Source organism: Somniosus microcephalus, chromosome 2 (genome assembly GCF_052327205.1).
Source record: "Somniosus microcephalus isolate GS21.2 chromosome 2, FLI_Smic_1.0, whole genome shotgun sequence".
NCBI classification, from domain to species: Eukaryota; Metazoa; Chordata; class Chondrichthyes; order Squaliformes; family Somniosidae; genus Somniosus; species Somniosus microcephalus.
In genome coordinates, this window is record NC_140988.1 from 364676124 (window position 1) to 364697560 (window position 21437).

Genomic DNA, 21437 nt, shown 5'->3' on the forward strand with positions numbered 1-21437 from the left:
GCTTAGATAGCTCATGTTTGCTGGATGCTCCTACATTACGGAAAGGGAAATCCGTCAGGGTTCCAACTCCAGAGCCTCAGATGATAACCGGGTTGGACTCGAACTGATATCCACACAGGTGACTAGCTTACAGATGTTCATTGTTGAGGCTTAGACATGAATGATGACCATTTGTCAAGGTGTTGGAAGACATGTGGGTTAATACCACAAGTTGTTAATGCCTCGCTGAGTGATGCAAATGTGCTGAGAATAATTGGCAAGAATTTTTAAAAAAAATCATTCTCAGTAGTTGTGTGTTGTTAGTCTGTGCTTTGAAGATTTTAGCGGAATTGTCCTCCAGGCTAGTCTTACTGGAGGAGGTGGGTTGGGGCGATGAGACTTCTAACTGCTCCTCAACCCTGCCACGTATCCGGCCCATTTTCATAAGTCTGGCACTTATAGATGCAGGCCACGATCCCCTCTAAAGAGGGAGCTTGCAATTTCATGGGAGGGAAATCTACCAGTATTGTAACAGGATACCCATTTCGGTGCCAGAGAAGGAGATGCCACAATTTAAAGGGGCAGGAGTGAAACCTCTCCATCCCCTTCCCCGCCCCCCCCCACCCCCAGGGGTTACCAAGCTATTGGTCATCTGCCCGAATTTCTCCTTATGTGGCTCGGTGTCAAATTTTGTTGGACGACGCACCTGTGAAGCGCCTTGGGATGTTTCACTACGTTAAAGGCGCTCCATAAATACAAGTTATAGTAGTGCGGTGAGAAGGCAGAGATGTTTTACTTTTTGTTTGTTTTGCTGTGTATGCATGAGGATTCAGCTGAGAGTTTATAGAAGATAAGTAAATTCAGTTAAAAATAAAGAAATGAATGTCAACTGGAATAACGGAACAAATAAGGAAAATTCCAATAAAAATAAATCTGAGGACAGTTCTATTCATTTGGGGTAATAAGAAGGAATATTTTTGACTTTTCTACTTCTATATTTATTTTTGATCTGTATGTATAATTTTGATATCTTCCATCGAGACCTGTACATGCTTAGCCCAGTTGACTCAATTCTTGATTCAGCTGTTGGGGACTGCAAAGGACATTTGAAGGTTTGGTGTACTTCCAACTCATTTTAAAGGGTGATTAAATGGCCTAAGTGCTCAGATTGCTCTTCAGATGAGGTACTTCAATTAGATTGTATATTTGTTCAAAATAAAAGTCTCTGCTGCACAACCACTGGTGGGAAACTCATGTGGCTGGTTCAGCCTTTTCTCCGAACCCTTCAACTTGTCACACTGCTAGTGCGATGTTGATACAGTTCTTGTAACTAATTTTCAATTCACACATCTACACTTTGTTCTTCTCCTAGATACACCGATGTTATTGATGTTGTGCAGGCTATCCAGATGCATCCAGACCCTGAGGTTCAGTCTGAGTTCGTCATCGGTGCTGTCACCGCCTGTGTTGACCCGCAGTGCTCGTCCATGGAACATAGGTACCATTAGAACAAGCCATTAAAGTGCTTGCTTATAATATTTTAAAGTTAGCACCTTTTGGAATTTGTCCTCTTGCTGACCTTGTTGTAAATGGATACTAACTATCCATTTGAGATGTATTACATGTTGATCTAAAAAGTTTTTGCATATGCATGTTTGATATGCTTAACTGTAAGCTTCATTTCAGTTGCAGTTTAATCGTGGATCAGATTTTTCAACTACTGATTCAGTTAAATGAAGCTAATCTATCAAAAGCGAGTTGAGTTGTTGGGCCTGATGGTCTTTTCCTGTTCTAAAAGTTATACATAGTTACTTACAGGGATGGTATTTAAGCTTCCTATGTGACTGTGACAAAGATAAACTATCCCTTGACCTGTTTGCAGCCTTTGACATGGTTGACCCATGTTCCCCCTTAGGTACGCGGCTGCGCACCAATCGCAAGGTCCCGCGCAGGACGCTCACCAGCTCTTGCCGCTGGAAGTGATGCCGTGCATGCATGACCACGCACGAGAAAGAATTTAAAGGGAGCATTGCGGTTGACCACACCATCCTCCAATGCCTCTTCTCCATCGTCCAGCCTGGGTGGGACTGCACTCGCCTGGTTCCATTCTTATCTATCCGGTCATAGCCAGAGAATCACCTGCAATGACTTCTCTACCTGCTCTCGCACCGTTACCTCTGGTGTCCCCCAAGGATCGACCCTTGGTCCCTTCCTATTTCTCATCTACATGCTGACCCTCGGCGACATCAGCCGAAAACACAGTGTCCGTTTCCATATGTAAACTGACAACACTCCGCTCTAGACTAGACACTCCCATTCCCCCAGCAGCCATGTCATCTCCTAGGAGAGGCCAAAATAAATGGAAAAAAACAGATCCAAAAAGGGGGGGGGGGGGGGGGTGGTGGAATCTGGAAAATTCCCCTCAAAACCAGTCCAGGAGAGCACATTGACCATGCTTCTGTTAACTGATAAATTGCTTACCTTTTTCTAAGATGCGATCTCTGCCCCAGCCAAGAACTGGTCCAGCTCTTTCTTGAAGGTGTGCAGAGTGTCACCACACACTGCACAAGCTAGCAACTTATTCCAAAGAATGGGAGTGTACATTCAATTGAAAGGCACTAAAGGGTGTGGAGTGGAGAGTTCTGGAGAGGTAGATAAAATTATAAAACGGCACTAGCATTTTGGGTTTTAGAAATATGAGTGCAAGAGCATTTCTACAAGGCTATGTTTAGGTCATAGTTCAAGCACTGTGCAGTTTTAAAGAACCAAATTTTAAAAATACATGCCCATATAATTCTGGTGAATATGCTGTACACACTACTTTGACTTTTTTTTCAAAATTTGGTTGTTAGAATGAGGGTAAAGCAAGATCCCGCTTGGTATCCACCCCAACTTGCCTTAAACTGAGTGAGTTGCTAGGCTACTTCAGAGGACATTAAGATTCAATCATGTATTGCCATCATGCATATGCCAAACTGGAAACTGAATTTTTACAACAATCTGATTGCTTTAGTGGTCATATTTTTTCTTGTGATAGCTCACAAATACTAGATTTATTGAATTCCATTTGCCGATTTGCCATGGTTGATTCGAATTCACAGGTTCGGGGTTGTTCGTCCAATGCCGTAAGTGTCACACTACTGTACCCACATGAAGAGAGACTTAGAAAAACTCTCCACTGGAGCTTTGAAAATTAAAGGATTTAATAGACGTATTTAAAATTATGAAGCGTGTTAATAGAGTGAATCGTGAAAGACTGTTTTAGGGGTCATTATTTAGAATCATAGAAATTTGCACCACAGAAGAAAATCACTCAGCCTGTTGCGCCTATGCCAGCTCTCTGAAAGCTTTCTACTTTGTCCTGTTACCCTGCCTCCTGTGACGTTAACATCTATGGTTCTATATTCTAAAAGAAATTCTTTTAATCCTTTTCAATATTTGTTAGAGAAACCAATTCTCATATAGAGATTAATCGAAGAATCTCTTCCTCTCTGACCAAAACAAGTGATGTATTCAAGTCGATTAGCCTTCAAAAGGGAATTGGATAAATACTGGAGGAGGAAAAATTTGCAGGGATCTGGGGAAAGAGCGGGGGAGTGGGACTAACTGGATTGCTCTTCGAAAGAACTGGCGCAGACTCGATGGGCCGAATGGCCTCCTTCTGTGCTGTACTATTCTATGATTCTGTGATTAATCTTACTTTTTTTGCTCTCGTCACTTATTCCCTGCCCCACCTGAAGATCCTGACTCTTGATACAGTTGTGTGTGTTCTGGTACCATTCCTGTCTCTTGCCCACAAGGGCCGTTCTTCACATGACAACCTAGACAGTGAGCATTGGCAAGCTGTTTGACTGTGGGGAGCATCGTATCCAAGCCCAATCCTATCCTCAACTGACAGCCATATACACACTTTCCAGCAGGGGTCACTGGATTGCCATTAAGGAAGGAAACCTGAGTTGAATTTTTTATACCCTCCGTAGCACAAAAGCACGGACACATTTTAGATTAATTTTTGCAACCGTGCAGAGACATGATTGTAGGAAACCACTATCCATTTGTCTCTGAAATTCAAATAACAAAACAGTCAAAGCAGCTAGTCTGTTCTGTTCCCAGATCTATAATCCATTCATCAGACCTAGTTTCCTAAGTTAACCCTATATCTCATTCAAACTATTCTATTATTCCAGTGATAAAACTTTTTTTTTGTTTTCTCCTTCCTTATCTTCTGTTTGCAGTTGTTCAATCCTCCCTTTATATAGTATTGTATCTCCAAACTCATTTTTACTCAGTTTGTGTGTAGTATTATTTTACAGGGCAGTGAGAACATTGTTCCCTGTTGTAGAATGAGAGCGAAGCTGCTGTGGGTGTCGCTCCGAATATTTAAAAACTATATATACAATGTGAACAATAGAAACTTGTAGTCTGTAAATAAGAACAAGGAAAACAAATTCTTGCTGTAACCTGCTAGTCAACTCATTGTAAGCTGACCTTTTATGACATTAAAGCTACTGTACAAATTTGAGTTATTGTTCAGGCAAAATCTTCGAGATGAAATTACTGCCTTGAAATGTAATTATATTTTTTCATGTTGGGCATTGTAAATGTGATTTGTGTATTTTATTCAGTTGTCAGTTTTGTTTTTGGTGTCTGTGTCCGCGCAGAAGCTGATCGAAGGCTTCTGCGTTCAGTAATTGACTATATTGAGTGAAAACTCCCAAAGTTTTGCAGCCTTTTTGAGAAGTTTTTTTCTGTTCAGGGTATTTGTGACGCTGGGTTGCTAATCACTACACTGTCGAAGTTTGCAGCACAGTAGGAGGTCATTTGCCCATTGTGTACCCATAGAAAAAATTACAGTTGACAATTGGGGAATTTTGTAAGGAAGGATGAACTTGCATTTATATAGCACCTTATCACATCCTCAGGACATCCCAAAAACACTTCACAACCAATAGATTCCTTTTGAAGTGTAGTCGACCATACCCAGAGCATCTCCAACAATGGCTTCTCCTCCTGCCCCCCCACACCATTATCTCTGGAGTCCCCAAGGATCTACCCTTGGCTCACTTCTCTTCCTCATCCACATGCTGCCCCTTGACTACATTATCTGAGGATGTTGGGTCAGGTTCCACAAGTCGGCTGACAACATCCAGCTCTACCTCCACTTCCTTGGTGTGGCCAGACTGCTTGGCCGATATCCAGTCTTGGATGAGCCACAGCTTCCTCCAGTTAAACATTTGTCAGACTGAAGCCATTGTCTTCGGCCCACGTCACAAACTCTGTAGCCTTGACACCATGTCCATTCTCCTCCCCAGCTACTGTCTTGGGTTGAACCAGACTTTTCATAACCTTGGCATCATTTTTGTACCTGAGCTGAACTTCCAACACCAAATCCTTTCCGTCATAAATTCTGCCTACTTTCACCTCCATAACATCACCAGTCTCTGTCCATGTCTCAATCCATCTGCTGCTAAAATCTGCAGACATGCCTTTGCCACCTCCAGATTCAACTATTCCAATGCTCTCCTGGCCAGCTTCCCGTCCGCCATAAACTTCAGCACGTCCAAAATTCTGCTGCCTATATCCTATCCAGCACTAAGTCCCACTCATTCATCACCCCTGTGTTCGCTGACCTGCATTGGCTCCTAATGCACAATGCCTCCAATTTAAAATTCTCCTCCTCGTGTTCAGGTCCCTTCATGGTCTCATCCCTTCCTGGTCTCGCCCCTCTCTATCTCTGACGTTTTCCAGTCCTACAACTTTCCAATAACTGCGTTGTCTAAAATCTGGCTTCTTGTGCATCCCAAAATCCCCTTACCTCACCGTTGGAGGCCATGCCTTCAGCTATATGGGCCCTAAACCTCTCTGCCTCTCCAACTCCCCCTCGTCTTTTAAGACCCTCCTTTAGCCTGGAATTGCCTTTTGTCAGATTATGTCTGTGAAGCACCTTGGGACGTTGTTCTATGTTAAAAGCGCTATATAAGTGCAAGTAGTTGTCGTCGTTGTGTTGGCAAGTTGTGCAGTCAGGCCACACAAATGGTAATCAGTCTGTTTTTGGTGGTGGCAGCTGAATGAAAAATGTTGACATTGGGAGAACTCCCTGCTCCTCTTCAAATTGTACCATTGGATCTTTTACACCCACCTGAACGGGCACACAGGTCCTCGGTTTAACATCTCATCCAAAAAATCTCACCTTTAACATTGCAGCTCCCCCTTGGTACTGCACTGAAGTGTAAGCCTTGGATTATGAGCTCATGAGTGTGGCTTGACTCGGAGGCAGGGATACTACCAACTGAACCATATCCTTCATGGAATCAGAATAGTAAAGCACAGAAGGAGGCCATTTGGCCCATCGAGTCTGCCCCAGCTCTTTCACAGAGCAGTGAGTCTCACTCCCCCGCTCTTTCCCCATATCCCTGCAATTTTTTCTCCAAGTATTTATCCAATTCCCTTTTGAAAGCAACTATTGAATCTTTATCTTGTAATCTGTTTAGCACAAATCCCTGAAGGCTTTTGAGTTCAGAATGAATGCTGATTCACTTTTAAAACTTAAAATTTTCTAATATAGTACACTCATTAGTGTTAGCAACTTGGCTTAGATACTCACGCCAATTGTAAGCCGCGGGAGTGCTGGAGGACTGTTGATATGATCTGAAAATGCAGTCTTGTTAATCCTAAATGAATATTGGTTTTTCTGATCTGGCTCCAGCTGCTGCTACATTCAAGTATGTGAATTGGCTTTACTTTTCAACTTGTCAAAGCTGGAAAGCAACTTGTCCTACAGTGTGATAGTGACGGGGGAATTCTCTGCATGATTCTGACCATTACAATTCACAGTAGTCATACAGTAATTAGTTACATTTCATCAGTGGAACTATTCAACTGTCAGAATGCCGATGGGTGGCTCTAAAGTCAGAAAGCACTAATACATTTCTTCTTGATTTACTGCTGCTCTTTCTCTCCTTGACCAGTCTCCTTCATTCCTTTGCAGCTTCTTGTAGCTCTTTCTCTCTGAAGGTGGATTTTGTTTTCTTGTCAACATTTATACATTTTGAAATAACAACAGAAAATGCTGGAAAAACTCAGCAGGCCAGGCAACATCCATGGAGAGAGAAACATATACCTCCCCCCTTCCCACTGTCCAGGGCCCCAAACACCCCTTTCAGGTGAAACAGCGATTTACTTGTACTTCTTGCAATCTAGTATACTGTATTCGCTGCTCACGATGTGGTCTCCTCTGCAATGGGGAGACCAAACGCTGATTGGGTGACCGCTTTGCGGAACACCTCCGTTCAGTCCGTAAGGGTGACCCCGAGCTTCCGGTCGCCTGTCACTTTAATTCACCGCTCCATTCCCACTCGGACCTCACCGTCCGCGGCCTCTTGCATTGTTCCACGGAAGCTCAGCGTAAACACGAGGAACAGCACCTCATCTTCCGATTAGGCACTTTACAGCCTTCTGGACTCAAATACCGAGTTCAACAATTTCAGATCATAACCTCGGCCCCTATTATATTTTTATATTTTTTATCCACACTTTTGGTTTGTGCCTTTTCCTTTTTTTTTCTCTCTCCCACATGGCAGCTGTCTCTCACTCTGCCAGCGCATTTCACACTTCATCTAGAGCCATTGTTTGTTTCTTTACCTGTCCTATTACGATCTCATCTCACCTGGAACATCTCTTAATGCCTCTTCTTTCATCCCCTCCCCCATTTCCCAGCCCCCAAACTGCCTTTTAATCTGTTTCATTTCCAGCCTTTTTTTTCTCAGTTCTGACGAAGGGTTTCGACCTGAAACGTTGACTCTGTTTCTCTCTCCACGGATGCTCCCTGGCCTGCTGAGTTTTTCCAGCGTTTTCTGTTGTTATTTCGGATTTCCAGCACCCGCAGTATTTTGCTATCGTATTGGTGTTTATACATTTTGGTTCATTTTTGTCTAGTTTGGTGAGAGATGTTATTTTCTCTTCGTACTGCTTTCACACCAAACAGTGAGCAGTGCTTTGAAATAACTTGCCTGTACTGATTGAAAATACGATTGGGAGCAAACCTGCTTCGAGAGATACTGACCTTTAATTTAGCTAGGTGATAGTTTCATTGTGTTTTTGTCCTCTAAAATGAGCAACCTTGGTTTAAAGTTTTAAATGTTTTAGTTTTTTTAGAATGTTGTATAGTTATCATTTCCATTCTGTTTAGAAAGCAGGCTTATAGCTATTAATTGCAATGGTTTGAGGGTTCCAGTACTTCCACTTAAGATATATATTTACGTGGTGCTGGTATCGAGGCTTCTTGTGATAGTGAATGTGATGGCAGAGAACAGAGTGTGAGCGTGATCAGAACATAACGACCTTGAACTTGTACAAGTTGTAAAGGCAACAGACAGCTTCATGTTTCTTAGCTAATTTGCAGGTTTTTTTTCCAGCCATTTCGGCAGTAAGAGAGCCATATAAGTATTTTTTTTCCTGCTATTGCTTGAGGTATTTTGTGTTGCTTTAATACTACTTTTGTTTTTCTAGGTTATTTTTCCCCAAACTTTTGGATCAGTGCTCTCAAGGTATGTGCGATTGATGTAAAAGGTTGTGTGTGTGTGTTGCTGAAAATAATTTCCCTTTTGCTTGCCTGCACTCCTGTCCCAATTACTGCTGATGTAGGTAGCATTTTTTAGGATTTTGTCTGACAAAAATGCGTGCGTATGATCACACTTACTTTTGGTCTAGTAATAGAATCTTTTGACCGACTCTTATCTGCAGCTTTGTCTGAGATGCGTTCCTTTTGATGCATTCAGGACTGGTACTTTTAGATGATGTTGAAGTTAATTTGCAATCGTATTTATTCATTTTTGTTCTAGTCAAGATTAGTTAACCGCACATGGAGCAAGCCAGGTTTCTTCCTGTTGCACTGATCCACTCAGCCATCTGAGTGACTATTCTCTTTTAATGGGTACTTCGACCATGGAAGGTATCATAGCCGAGCTCAATTCTGTTCTTGTGTAGTGTCCATAAGTGTGCACATTCCAGGAGAAATCGCAGGATGGAATTTGGGGAAAAATTCACTTTTGCCTGCTCTTCAGGAGAATTTTTTTCAGAGGGTGGTGGGGGTCTGGAACTCACTGCCTGAAAGGGTGGTAGAGGCAGAAACCCTCATCGCGTTTAAAAAGTACTTGGATATGCACTTGAAGTGCCGTAACCTACAGGGCTACGGACCAAGAGCTGGAAAGTAGGATTAGGCTGGAGAGCTCTTTCGGCCGGGACAGACACGATGGGCCGAATGGCCTCCTGTGCTGTAAATTTCTGAGATACCCCGGTGTGCTAAGACGATTAATATCAAATGAACTGTTACTCTTACTAAGATCAACTAAGTCACTAAGTAGAACCTGGGGGTCTTCTGGTCTTATTGTCCTGCTGCTGCATAGTGTGGTACCCTTACCTAGAATGTCACTGGGGGTGGGGGAGGCGAAGTTCAAATGTTCTTATGTCAACCAACGACAAAAGAAATAGGAGCAGGAATAGGCCAGTTGGCCCCTCGAGTCTGCTCCGCCATTCAGAAAGATCATGGCTGATCTAGGGCTCAAAGCCACTTCCCAGGCCGCTCCCCATAACCCTTCACTCCCTTATCTTGCAAAAATTTGTCTGTCTCCACTTTAAATGTATTTAATTTAATGACCCAGCCTCCACAGCTCTCTGGGCAGAGAATTCCACAAATTTACAACCCTCTTGAGAGAAGAAGTTCCTCCTCCTCTCAGTTCTAAAAGGGCGACTCTTTATTCTGAGACTGTGCCCCCGAGTTCTAGATTTCTCCATGAGGGGAAACATCCTCTCTGCATCTACCCTATCGAGCCCCCTCAGTATCTTCTATGTTTCGATAAGATCACACCTCATTCTTCTAAATTCCAATGAGTATAGGCCCAGCCTGCTCAACCTTCCCTCATAAGCCAACCCCCTCATCTCTGGAATTAACCTAGTGAATCGTCTCTGAACTGCCTCCAATGCAAGTATATCCTTCCTTAAATAAGGAGACCAAAACTGTACGCAGTACTCCAGGTGTGGTCTCGCCAATACCTTGTACAGTTGTAGCAGGACTTCCCTGCTTTTATACTCCAACCCCCTTGAAATAAAGGCCAACATTCCATTTGCCTTTTTGATTACTTGCTGTACCTGCATGCTAACTTTTTGTGTTTTCTGCAGAAGGACCCCCCAGGTCCCTCTGAACTGTAGCATTTTGTAATCCCTCTCCATTTAAATAATAATTTGCTTTTTTATTTTTTCTGCCAAAGTGGATAACCTCGCACTTTCCCACATTATACTCCCATCTGCCAAATGTTTGCCCACTCACTTAGCCTGTCTATATCCCTTTGCAGATTCTTTGAGTCCTCTGCACAACTTGCTTTCCCACCCATCTTTGTATCATCCACGAACTTGGCTACATTACACTCGATCCCTTCATCCAAGTCATTAATGTAGTTTGTAAATAGTTGGGGCCCCAGCACTGATCCTTGTGGCACCCCACTAGTTACCATTTACCAACCAGAAAATGACCCATTTATCCCGACTCTCTGCTTTCTGTTAGTTAGCCAATTCTCTATCCATGCTAATATATTACCCCCAACTCTGTGAGCTCTTATCTTATGCAGTAACCTTTTATGTGGCACCTTATCGAATGCCTTCTGGAAATCCAAATACACCACATCCACTGTCTCACCCTTGTCCACCCTACTTGTTGCATCCTCAAAGAACTCCAGCAAGTTTGTTAAACATGATTTCCCTTTCCTAAAACCATGCTGACTCTGTTTGACTGCAGTATGTTTTTCTAAATGCCCTGCTACTGCTTCCTTCATGAAGGACTCCAGCATTTTTCCAAGGACAGATGTTAGGCTAACTGGTCTATAGTTTCCTGTTTTCTGTCTTCCCTCCTTTCTTAAATAGGGGTGTTACATTTGTGGTTTTCCAATCCGCTGGGACCTCTCCAGAGTCCAGGGAATTTTGGTATATTGCAACCAATGCATCCACTATCTCTGCAGCCACTTCTTTTAAGATGCAGGCCACCTGGCCCAGGGGACTTGTCGTCTTTTAGTCCCATTATTTTACCAAGTACTATTTCCTTTGTGATAGTGATTGATTGTCTTTAGTTCCCCCTCCCTGTGGCCCCTTGATTATCCATTATTGGGATGTTGTTAGTGTCTTCTACAGTGAAGACCGATGCAAAATATTTGTTCAGAGTCTCTGCTATTATTAATTTCCCAGCCTCATCCTCTAAGGGACCAACGTTTACTTTAGCTACCCTCTTCCTTTTTATATACCTGTAGAAGCTCTTACTATCTGTTTTAATGTTTCTTGCCAACTTACTCTCATAATTCATCTCTCTCTGTTATTTTTTTAGTCATCAATGAATTGGAACCTTTGGGGTGTGGGGAGTGAGACTTCTGTAACTGAGGAACAGTATAGAAAGCTTAACACAAATTACATTTTCATTTAATGTATAGTCTTTGAATTTCCCACTTCTGCTTTTTGTAGGCTTGGTCAGTAATGTTGTTTTCACAAGCTTGACTTCTGAGCAAAGAAATCCACTTCTGGTGCATCTACAGAAGTTGATTCGGGTCGCAAACCCCAGCCTTGCATTCGTTCTTGCAGAAAAGGGAGCAGTGACCAGGTATTAAAGTTTGTACACACTTATGCGCAATACCCATGTTTCTGATTTCAGTGTTTATTTAAAAGGCACACCCAGTGAATTATAGTAAAAACTAGTTGTATTTCTCTACATTTTAAAATAATCTATAAAGTGAATTTCAAACAAACACCTTGCAGCTTTAGTATTAAAATCTAGTTGGACACTTGCTGTCTGTGACTAATTCAGAATCTACCTCTAATCGCAATTGTTCCACGTGAAAAGTATTATAAACAGTTTTAATATTTTTGTTAAATTGTAGAGGAAAGCGATGAATATAAATGTGAATCTAAAGTAAGGATGATGGAATAAGCTTAAGTATAGGTATTTTACATTCCTATTAAATGCAATAAGTTGGAAACAAATATTGGTTGCAATGCAACTAGGGTGCATGAGGCTTGACTTAACTGTTGCAGACTGATTAAAACTGAGGGTACTGCATGAGTTTTATCAATCCCTCAAACTATGAAACCAGTATACCCTATCTCTTTCATAAAATACTCTCACCCTTTTTTTTGTATGTTTTTCCCCAAAATATAGGAATGCTGATGTTGAAATGATTCTATCTGAAAGCAGTTTTTCAGAGCCCTTGATGTTGAGAACACGTTATTTGCTGTTTCCTGGCTGGTAAGCAAGAGATAAAGTTCTGAAAGTCCAATGCTACAATATGGTTCTTGAGCCGCTGCCGCTAAGGAAATGTCAAACGGAGGGGCAACAATTTAAGATGGGAAATCGCATAGATATTCTGGAATTTTTGGCTCTAAATTAGCTGTGATACAGGAAACTTCGCGATATCCGGCACCGACGGGACCGAGCTGCTGCCGATCTAGCAAAACTTCCGGATAGACCAGCGCTAATGTTGAAGGATACGAAGGTTTTCATCTCCGTATCTGGCAACAAACACTGTTGCTTAGCAACAGCTTGTAAACACTCGGCCCGTACCTTGGAAGCGTCTCTGAAGCTGTTGCTAAGCTACAGAGACGCTTTCCAGAGCCTGACTGTTTATAAAAAAAAATTAAAAAAAAGTGCTAGGAGAAGAAAAAAAACCTAACCAAAACGGCTGCTGATTTCTGCCGTTCGATTGAGGTTTCTGGACATACAACCTCCGGATAAACCAAAGTTTCCTGTATTTACATTGCTTCATTCAAATTATTGGCTAGTGCAAAATAGAATGGAATTTTTGGGAGTAGACTAGTTTCTTGTAAACAAGGTTGATGAGATTCTCTAACCAAAAAAAAAACTAGCCTGTGGTGAAACACATCACTGACAGCAGCCAGCCTTGCGTGCAGTCGTTAAATGAAGAAAGCTTTAATTGGCAGAGCTGAAGATTTAGAAAATTCAATGATCGTGGATATTTGGAAAGAAATGTATTATTTTTGTGTTTTGTCCAGGTGGAGTGGCAAATTCAGATCAGGACCAGTTTTCCCCCAAATGACTCCGATCTGCGTCAGGTTCAACCGTCCACTTGAAAAAGCCCGATTTGTGACAAAGTGTAAAGGTACATTTCAATTTTATACTGAAATGTGAATCTTTCTAGTGATATCCACTTCAAGTCTGGTCGAATTTTGAGATTGTAGCTGTTGCTTCTACTAAAGAAAAGAAATGGATGGAAGTAAAAATAAGCAACTTGACAGAGAATTGACTAAAACTACAAAAAAATTATAATTCACTTGGGATAAGAAACAGATCAAAGCCCTGAATGTGATGGATAACGTTTTGGTTTCATACTTGGAAGATGTGTATCCCTGTGTGTCTTAATGCATTAATATGGCTGGCATAATTAAGAAGTTTTGGCAATGACTAGGATGCTGTGTCACATTGAGGTAAAAATTTTGTTAGTTTTGTTCCTTCCCTGTCCATTCAGCGCAGAGTATTACTATCAGAGTAGTGAAGAAGTTCATGTCTGGCCTGCTTACCGTGCTCGTGTCTAAAACACTACAGCAACACAAAAAAAAGTGAAATGTAAACTTAAAAAATATATATTCTCCCCATGAATCTTTCCCTGACCTCCTGCACAGCTGATTCTTGGTGGGGTGCATTTCACCAATGTTCTCAACAGCTCTGGTATCAATTGAGGTGACATTGGACATCTGTAAGCCTAGGCAAGGACTATTGATGGGCTATTCCAGCTGAGCTTGACCATGTTTTAAAGCTACACCCATATTCATTCAGCAGGGAGCAGTCACACAAGCTGATTTACAGCCATTAAGCCCCTAAGCTCCAGAATTCCCCCCCTCAACCTCCCTGCCTCTCCACCTCTCCTCCTTTAACAACGAATGAATTGCCATTAAGGTTGGCCCAGAGAATGGGTTCATTTAACAAGCGTTAGTTAATGGGAAAATGGTTGGTATTTGGGAGGATAAGATAAAATGAGCTGATGGGGCTTCTTTATCCAAATCTTGAGAATTTTTATGTGAAAACTTAGAAACCAGTATGATCCTTAGTAGTCTCAACCTGTTTTTGCCTCTATCTAGCTCTGAGGACCACACTGAAGTCAAGTCCTTTCTATGGAAATATTTATCACATTCGAGCACAACTGAAATTTTCAGGTATACACTTTTTGGGATTTTATTTCCATCGATGTCTTGTGTAGCATGTTTATTCATCTGTGCAAGCTGAAATAATTGTTGGGGCCACTGAGATACTTTTGTTCCCCATCAATATATTGAAAATTGGAATGATCAAACATTGGATGCATTAAAGTGCATTGATTTCTGGTTTACCCATGGATATTACACTCATCAGCATCCTTAAGATTGCAGTTTAACCTCCTGTGTATCACTCATTCAACTAATATGCTGCACAATTTAAAATGATCTGTGAAACTTTGTTTATTCAGAAATATTTGTGAAATTCATTGTCCAATTTGACCTACTTTATTTTACATATTACTATGGTCTAGCATGAATATTTTTAAACCTGCAAAATTGTCTAGTATGTAAAGAATATACTGTGTGGAAATAATACATGTATGGTACATATTTAGTGCTCCGAGGAACAAGTGTAGGCCGTTTAACTCCAAAAGCCTTTTCTGCCATTCAGTTCGATCATGGCTGCTCTCTATCTCAACTCCATTACCCACCTTTGCTCCATATCTCTTGATATTCTTATCAAAGAAAAATCTATCAATGTCAGTCTTGGAAAAAGTCAAATGAGCCAGCAACCACAGCCTTTTTGGGCGATCCCGATTTCCACTAACCTTTGCATGGAAAAAGTACTTCCTGATTTCACTCTTAAATGGCGTAGTGCTAAATTTAAGATTATGTCCTATTGTTCTGGATTTCCCCCATCAGAGGAAATAGTTTCTCTAGGGTCTACCCTATTGAATCCCTTTATCATTTTAAACACATTGACCAGATCTTCTCAACCTTCTAAACTCAAGGGAATACAATCGAAGTTTATACAACCTGTCCTCATAATTGAACCATTTTTGCCCTGGTATCATTCTGGTGTATCTGTACCCTTTCCAAGGCCAATATATCTTTCCTGAGGCTCAGTGAATTCCAATCTCTGAGATTAAAGGCCAACATTCCATTAGCCTTTTTGATTATTTTTTGTACCTGTGCATTAGCTTTTGGTGATTTGTGTACATGGGCACTTAAATTCCTTTGCTCCTCCACAACTCCTATTTTCTCACCATTAGAAAATATCCTGATTTGTCGTCTTGGATCCAAAGTGGATGACCTCACACTTCCCCACATTGAACTCCACCTCCCATAGTTTTGCCCACTCACTTAGTTTATATTGTATTCCTTTGTAACTTTTCACTCCCATTCACACAACATATTTTGCTTCCTAATTTAGGCCTTTGCAAACTTGGATATAGAACTCTCATCCAAGTCATTAATATATATGGTGAAAGGCTGAGGCCCCAGTACAGATCCCTGGGGAACATCACTTGTCCCACATTCCCTTTAGCCCTACGCTTTGTTTCCTACCTACCAACCATGTCACAAGGTTACCTCCAATTCCATGTGCTTTCATTTTTGCTGCTAATCTCTTGTGCCCTTCTGGAAGTCCATATAGATAACTTGTATATACGCTCCCTGTCCACTATGCTGGTGACTTCCTCAAAAATTCAACTAGATTAGTCAGACATGACCTACCCGTCACACATCCATGTTGACTCTCTTTAATCAGCTGATACTTTTCCAAATACAGGAAACTTTGTGCTATCCGGCACCCATGGGACCGAGCTACTGCCGTTTTTTTAAAAGCTCCGGATAGACCAGCGTCAATGTTATCAGATAGGAGCTTTTCATCGCAGTATCTGACCACAAACACTGTTGCTCAGCAACAGCTTGTAAACACTCAGCCCGTGGCTTGGAAGTGTCTCTGAAGCTGTTGCTAAGATACAGAGACGCTTTCGAGAGCCTGCCGTGTCTGACCACAAACACTGTTGCTCAGCAACAGCTTGTAAACACTCGGCCCAGTAGCTTGGAAGCGTCTCTGAAGCTGTTGCTAAGCGACAAAGACGCTTTCCAGAGCCTGCCTGTGAAAAACAGGAAAAAAAAACTAACCAAAACAGCTGCTGATTTCTGCCGTTAGATCAAAGTTGCCGGACGTTCAACTTCCGGATAGCACAAAGTTTCCTGTACTGTACTCAGTCACTCCATTCCACTCCCACTCTGACCTTTGTCCTTGACCTCCTACATTGTTCAATGCAGCTTAACACAAGTTTGAGGAATGGCTCCTCCTCTTTCTAGCAGGCACTTTACAGCCTCAACATTGAGTTTAACAACTTTAGACCTTAACCAGCACTCCAATTTCTCTCAGACAGCAGGTGCTGGTAAGGGAGGATGGCTGTACCAGAGCCCCTGGGAGTGGAGGAGGTCTCTGCTGATGCTTCGGGTGGGGATTCCCTATTTGTAGACGGCCGGCGGGGTGGTCCGCACTCCTGGGGTCTGCCTGCCTTTGGCCATATTCCCGGGCCACGGGAGCCGCCTCCTCTTCGCCTGATTTTTCCATGCTTCCCTCTCCCTCTGCTGTAACCATTTACATTTACACCTCCTCTGGACACAGCCTTTTCTCCGATACTTGCCTCATTATCACTTTGCCTAGCACCATTATCCTTTTTGTCATTTAATCACTCCTGCTCTACCACAAATTTATTCCTTTTGATTTTTTCCCGGTTCTGTATTTGCATAAAAGCTTTTCATTTGTAACATCTTCCAGTTCTAATGAAAAGTCATCGATATGACACATTAACTCTGTTTCTCTCTCCATAGATGCTGCCTGACCTGCTGAGTGTGTCCAGCATTTTCTGTTTTTATTACAAAAATAATGTTTCTTTTACTTAAATATGCTTTTAAATTGTCAAAGATATTACTTTGGTGAACTCCATTTGCGCTGTCAAAATGGGGGACAGATGGGTTCATTATTCATCATAGCTAATTTGTTAGTTCACAAAATGTCATCAATTTCTGTGTTTTCTTTTTCATATCCGAATTGTACTGCACAAAAGAGTATCAATCAGTAACTTAGCTATCAATGCATTCCCTTAAATCCTAGGGTAAATACAGCTCTTACAACAGGGAGCTGCAATCAGGGTGAGTCATCGATGAAGCTACAGCGCTAGTTCTCTGACTCCCTTCTTATGAGCGTGGACTTGCTGAATTTACCTACCTGCTTCTGTAGGTCTTATCCCAGCTTCCCTATATACCAACTCTTGACTGAGTAATTTAGTTGAATGTTCCACTGGAATGGAAAAGCCAATACTGATGTCTTCCTTCCCCCCTCCCTTTTTTTACAGGACACCTCTTTTCTGTAAGGCTAAGAGCTTGGGGTACTGGAATTCAATAGAATGTTCTTGCTTCATTAGCTTGCAGATGAATAGAAGTGACAGCCTGTGTAGGGAAACTGAAATGTGTTTAATATGAAAATGGTAATGGAATGAAACCCAGTGTGTTGTGCATCTGTGATTTCCCACATAAGTTTGTTTCTGTTATGGAGAAGTCACATTTTATAGTGATTCGTGTTGTTCACCCCACTGCTCACACTACCTGCTGGCCACCTAATGTCGATGGCCCAACGTATGGCCACCTTCCTTCTGGGAAAAGTAAGTGAAGTCTTTGGGATTGAGGTGGCTCCAAAATGACATGCCTGCAGATGGAAGTTCGGAATTAAGTTAGCCCTACGTGACAGACTTGACAATGTGATACTTGAGCCATGTCGGTGTGCAATATTCTGGGGCGCTGTTGACTATTGACCAACTAGACAGGCTCACTAATGGACTTTTTTGGGAGTAGTCCTATTACTGGGGCAAAGGATACTTCCCACTCAGTTCTAGATAACCGAATGGCCTACTCCTGCTCCTATTTCTTAAGTTCTTATAACCTCGCATGCTAATGCACTAATTGGTAGGGTGGTCCTGGCTAGACAAGCAACTGGAAGCTCACAGTTCCCTGTGTTACTAGGCTGCATGGCAACTGTACCACTGGCCCTGCTCTGGGCTTAAGTCAATGGAGTGTGTCGCATTGGGGGAACGTGTGTGCACTCCACATTTGGGAAACTAAAGTCCTATCTGCATATTTCTCAGAAGTCTGCCCTAATCTCTCCTTATGTGCCTCAGTATCAAATTTTGTTTTATAACGCTGCTATGAAACACCTTGGGACGTTTTACGACGTTAAAGGTGCTATATAAATACAAGTTGTTGTTTAGTTTGGAGACAACCTGATGATTGGTTTCCTCATGTGCCAAATGTATGTTAGGTCCTTTTTCTACAGGCAGCAAGAGAAGATTGGACACGGTCATTCCTGCGGCGCCTCCTGGTAATGTTTGATCACATCCTTGCAGCTTGTTACACAACTGAATTGGTGGAGGCCTGCGAGTAATTTCTTTTTCTGTTTTTTCTTTGTTTATGGGATGTGGGCGTCGCTGGCAAGGCCAGCCTTTATTGCCCATCCCTAATTGCCCTTGAGAAGGTGGTGGTGAGCCGCCGCCTTGAACCAATGCAGTCTGTGTGGTGAAGGTACGCCCCCAGTGCTGTTAGGGAGGGAGTTCCAGGATTTTGATCCAGCGACGATGAAGGAATGGCGATCTACTTCTAAGTCAGGATGGTGTGTAACTTGGAGGTGGTGGTGTTCCCATGCGCCTGCTGCCCTTCTAGGTGGAAGAGGTCGCGGGTTTGGGAGGTGCTGTCGAAGAAGCCTTGGCGAGTTGCTGCAGTGCATCTTGTAATGTCTTACCTGCGAGTGTTGCATCGATCTGGCATGCAACAAAGTGAGGAAGATGATTAATCTGTTAAATATAAAATCTTTTCTGTATAATTGTTTTCTGTAACCTATAGATATATTTTTTTTTCTACAACTTCTAGCGTGTGAACATGTTCTCCAATGGGTCATATTTTAAAATTGTCTCTTGTAAATCATTTGTCTTATTTTTAACTTGCTGTGCTTTACAGATTCTGAGAAAATGTTTGAAATTTGTCACAACACTAAGACTAATGCGTTCTCCATGGTACCCTTACAAGATGGCCCTTCTCCACCTCCTTTACAAGGTGATGGGAGGACCAAAGGGAGACAGCTTGACAGCTTTGTTGTATTCATCGGTTGCATGCTGAAAGAGGAGACCGCGAAGGACTGGCTGCGACAGTGTGCAAGACAGGTAGAGATTTGGAACGCAAATATGTGTCTCAGATACTAGTGTGGCTGTATTTCTAAGCCTTAAAATGCACCAGATTTGTGACATTTTACACTTGCACTGGTTCTGCTACTTCTAAATTTTTCTTGAAATCATTGTTCTTTTTCTGATTAGAATGCTGTGAATATTTTACTAATGCTAATCTTACTCTGTAGAAACTACAGAAGAAACCACTCAAGACATTTGAGTCCCTCACCAAGCAAGAAATAAAGAATGTCCATGTAGGTACTTAGTCAACTGATTTGTTAATATTTGTTTTTCATTACACAGAGGTAAAATCAGAACTGTAGTGAAGCCTGAACCTGTGGATTGCCTGAGTTAATTGGAAGAGATCATTTAGGCAGCCAAATGGCTCAGCACGCTGATACACAGTTGCTGTCTGCAATTCCACGCATCCATTCTTGGTTGAGCTATATGGGGAGAAAGGTGCTGAGTGGAGGTGATTCCCAACTCCTGGAGAGGGCGAGGAAATTGGTGGGCACATCACTGGCACAGCTATTGCATAATGACCAGTTGCAGAGTACTAAAACGACTCGGAGAATGTTACTTCCCTGTTTTCTTGGAATCTTACAGCACAGAAGGAGACCATTCGGCCTATCGTGCTTATGCCGGCTCATTAAAGAGCTGACCAATTTAGTTCCACACCCGTTTTTTTCCCCGTAACCCTGCAAATTATTCCTCTTCAAGTACATGTCCAATTGCCTATTGAAAGTTCCTATGGAATCTGATTCCATCACCCTTTCAGGTAGTGTTCCAGATCTCAACAACCCTCTGAAAAAAATTTCTCTCCTAGTTCTTTTGCCAATTATTTTAAATCTACGACCTGTGGTTACTGACCCACTTGCCAGAGAAAATAGATTCTCCCTACTTGCTCTATCAAAGCCCCTCATAATTTTGAGTACCTCTATTAGGTCTCCCTTAACCTTCTCTGCTCTAAGGAGAACGATCCCAGCTTGTCAAATCTCTCCACATAACTGAATGTCCTCATCCCTGGTAAACCTTCTCTGTACCCTCTCCAGGGCCATGACATCTTTCCTAAAGTGTGATGCCCAGAATTGTACACAATACTCCAGCTGAGGCCTAACCAGAGATTTGTAAAAGTTTAGCATGACTTCCTTGTTTTTGTATTCAATGCCCCTATTTACAAAGCCAGGTATCCTATATGCTTTCTTAACAGCTTTCTCAACCTGCTCTGCCACCTTCAAAGATTTGTGAATATGCACCCCCCAGGTCTTTGTTCTTGCAGCCTGCGCAAAATAGTACCATTTAAATTATACAAAAGCAGAATACTGTAGGTGCTGGAAATCTGAAATAAAAACAGAAATGCTGGAAATACTCAGCATGTCAGCCGGCATCTGTGGAGAGAGAAACTGAGTTAACGTTTCAGGTCGATGACCTTTCGTCATTTAGATTATACTGCCTCTCCGTGCTGTTTCTCCCAAAGTGTATCACTTCACACTTATCTGCATTAAATTGCATTTGCCATGTGTCGGTCCATTTCACCAGTCTGTCTAGTACTCCTGAAGTCTGCTGCTATCATGCTCACTATTTACTACATTGCCAAGTTTTGTGTTGTCCGCAAACTTCAAAATTGTACTCCAGGTCATTTTTATATATATAACAAGAAAAGCAATGATCATAATACCGGCCCCTGGAGGACCCTGCTGCATATTTCTCTCCAGTCAGAAAAACATTCGCTCACCACGACTCTCTGCTGCCTATCCTTTTTAGCCAATTTCATACCAACCACTGTCCCTTTAATACCATGTGCTTCTATTTTCCAAATAAGTTTGTTATGAGGTACTTTATCAAATGCCTTTTGAAATTCCATATACACAACATCTACTGCACTACCTTCATCAACCCTCTGTTACTTCATCAAAGAACTCAATCAGGTTAGTCAGACACTCTGGGCTGGATTTTGATACTAGAGGCGTGTAGGAGGCGGGACTACAACTTTTGGGGTTGTAGTCCCGCCTCCATCGAGTTGTGGCCAACCCACACAATTTTCACTTGATTGACCTTGTTGAGCCCGCCCAGCGGGCTCAGCAGGCCAATTAAGGGCCACCCGGCAACAGGTGACATCACAGATTGACATTTCATCTGTCAAGCTTTTGACAGATGAAATATCAGTGTTTGACAGCTCTTTGAAGCTGTCAAACA

General features: G+C 42.1%; 1 protein-coding gene across 2 annotated transcripts in view; it reads left to right on the forward strand.

Moving 5' to 3' along the window:
- Nucleotides 1-21437, forward strand: part of dnaaf9 (dynein axonemal assembly factor 9) — a 158161-nt gene that overhangs the window by 126934 nt on the left and 9790 nt on the right. For both annotated transcript variants that reach the window (XM_085975589.1, XM_085975592.1), the window contains 8 exons: nt 1352-1477; nt 8488-8525; nt 11482-11617; nt 12173-12259; nt 13024-13130; nt 14107-14181; nt 19036-19238; nt 19430-19495. In XM_085975589.1, coding sequence (XP_085831715.1) covers nt 1352-1477; nt 8488-8525; nt 11482-11617; nt 12173-12259; nt 13024-13130; nt 14107-14181; nt 19036-19238; nt 19430-19495 — 838 coding nt within the window. The remainder of the gene's footprint in view (nt 1-1351; nt 1478-8487; nt 8526-11481; nt 11618-12172; nt 12260-13023; nt 13131-14106; nt 14182-19035; nt 19239-19429; nt 19496-21437) is intronic.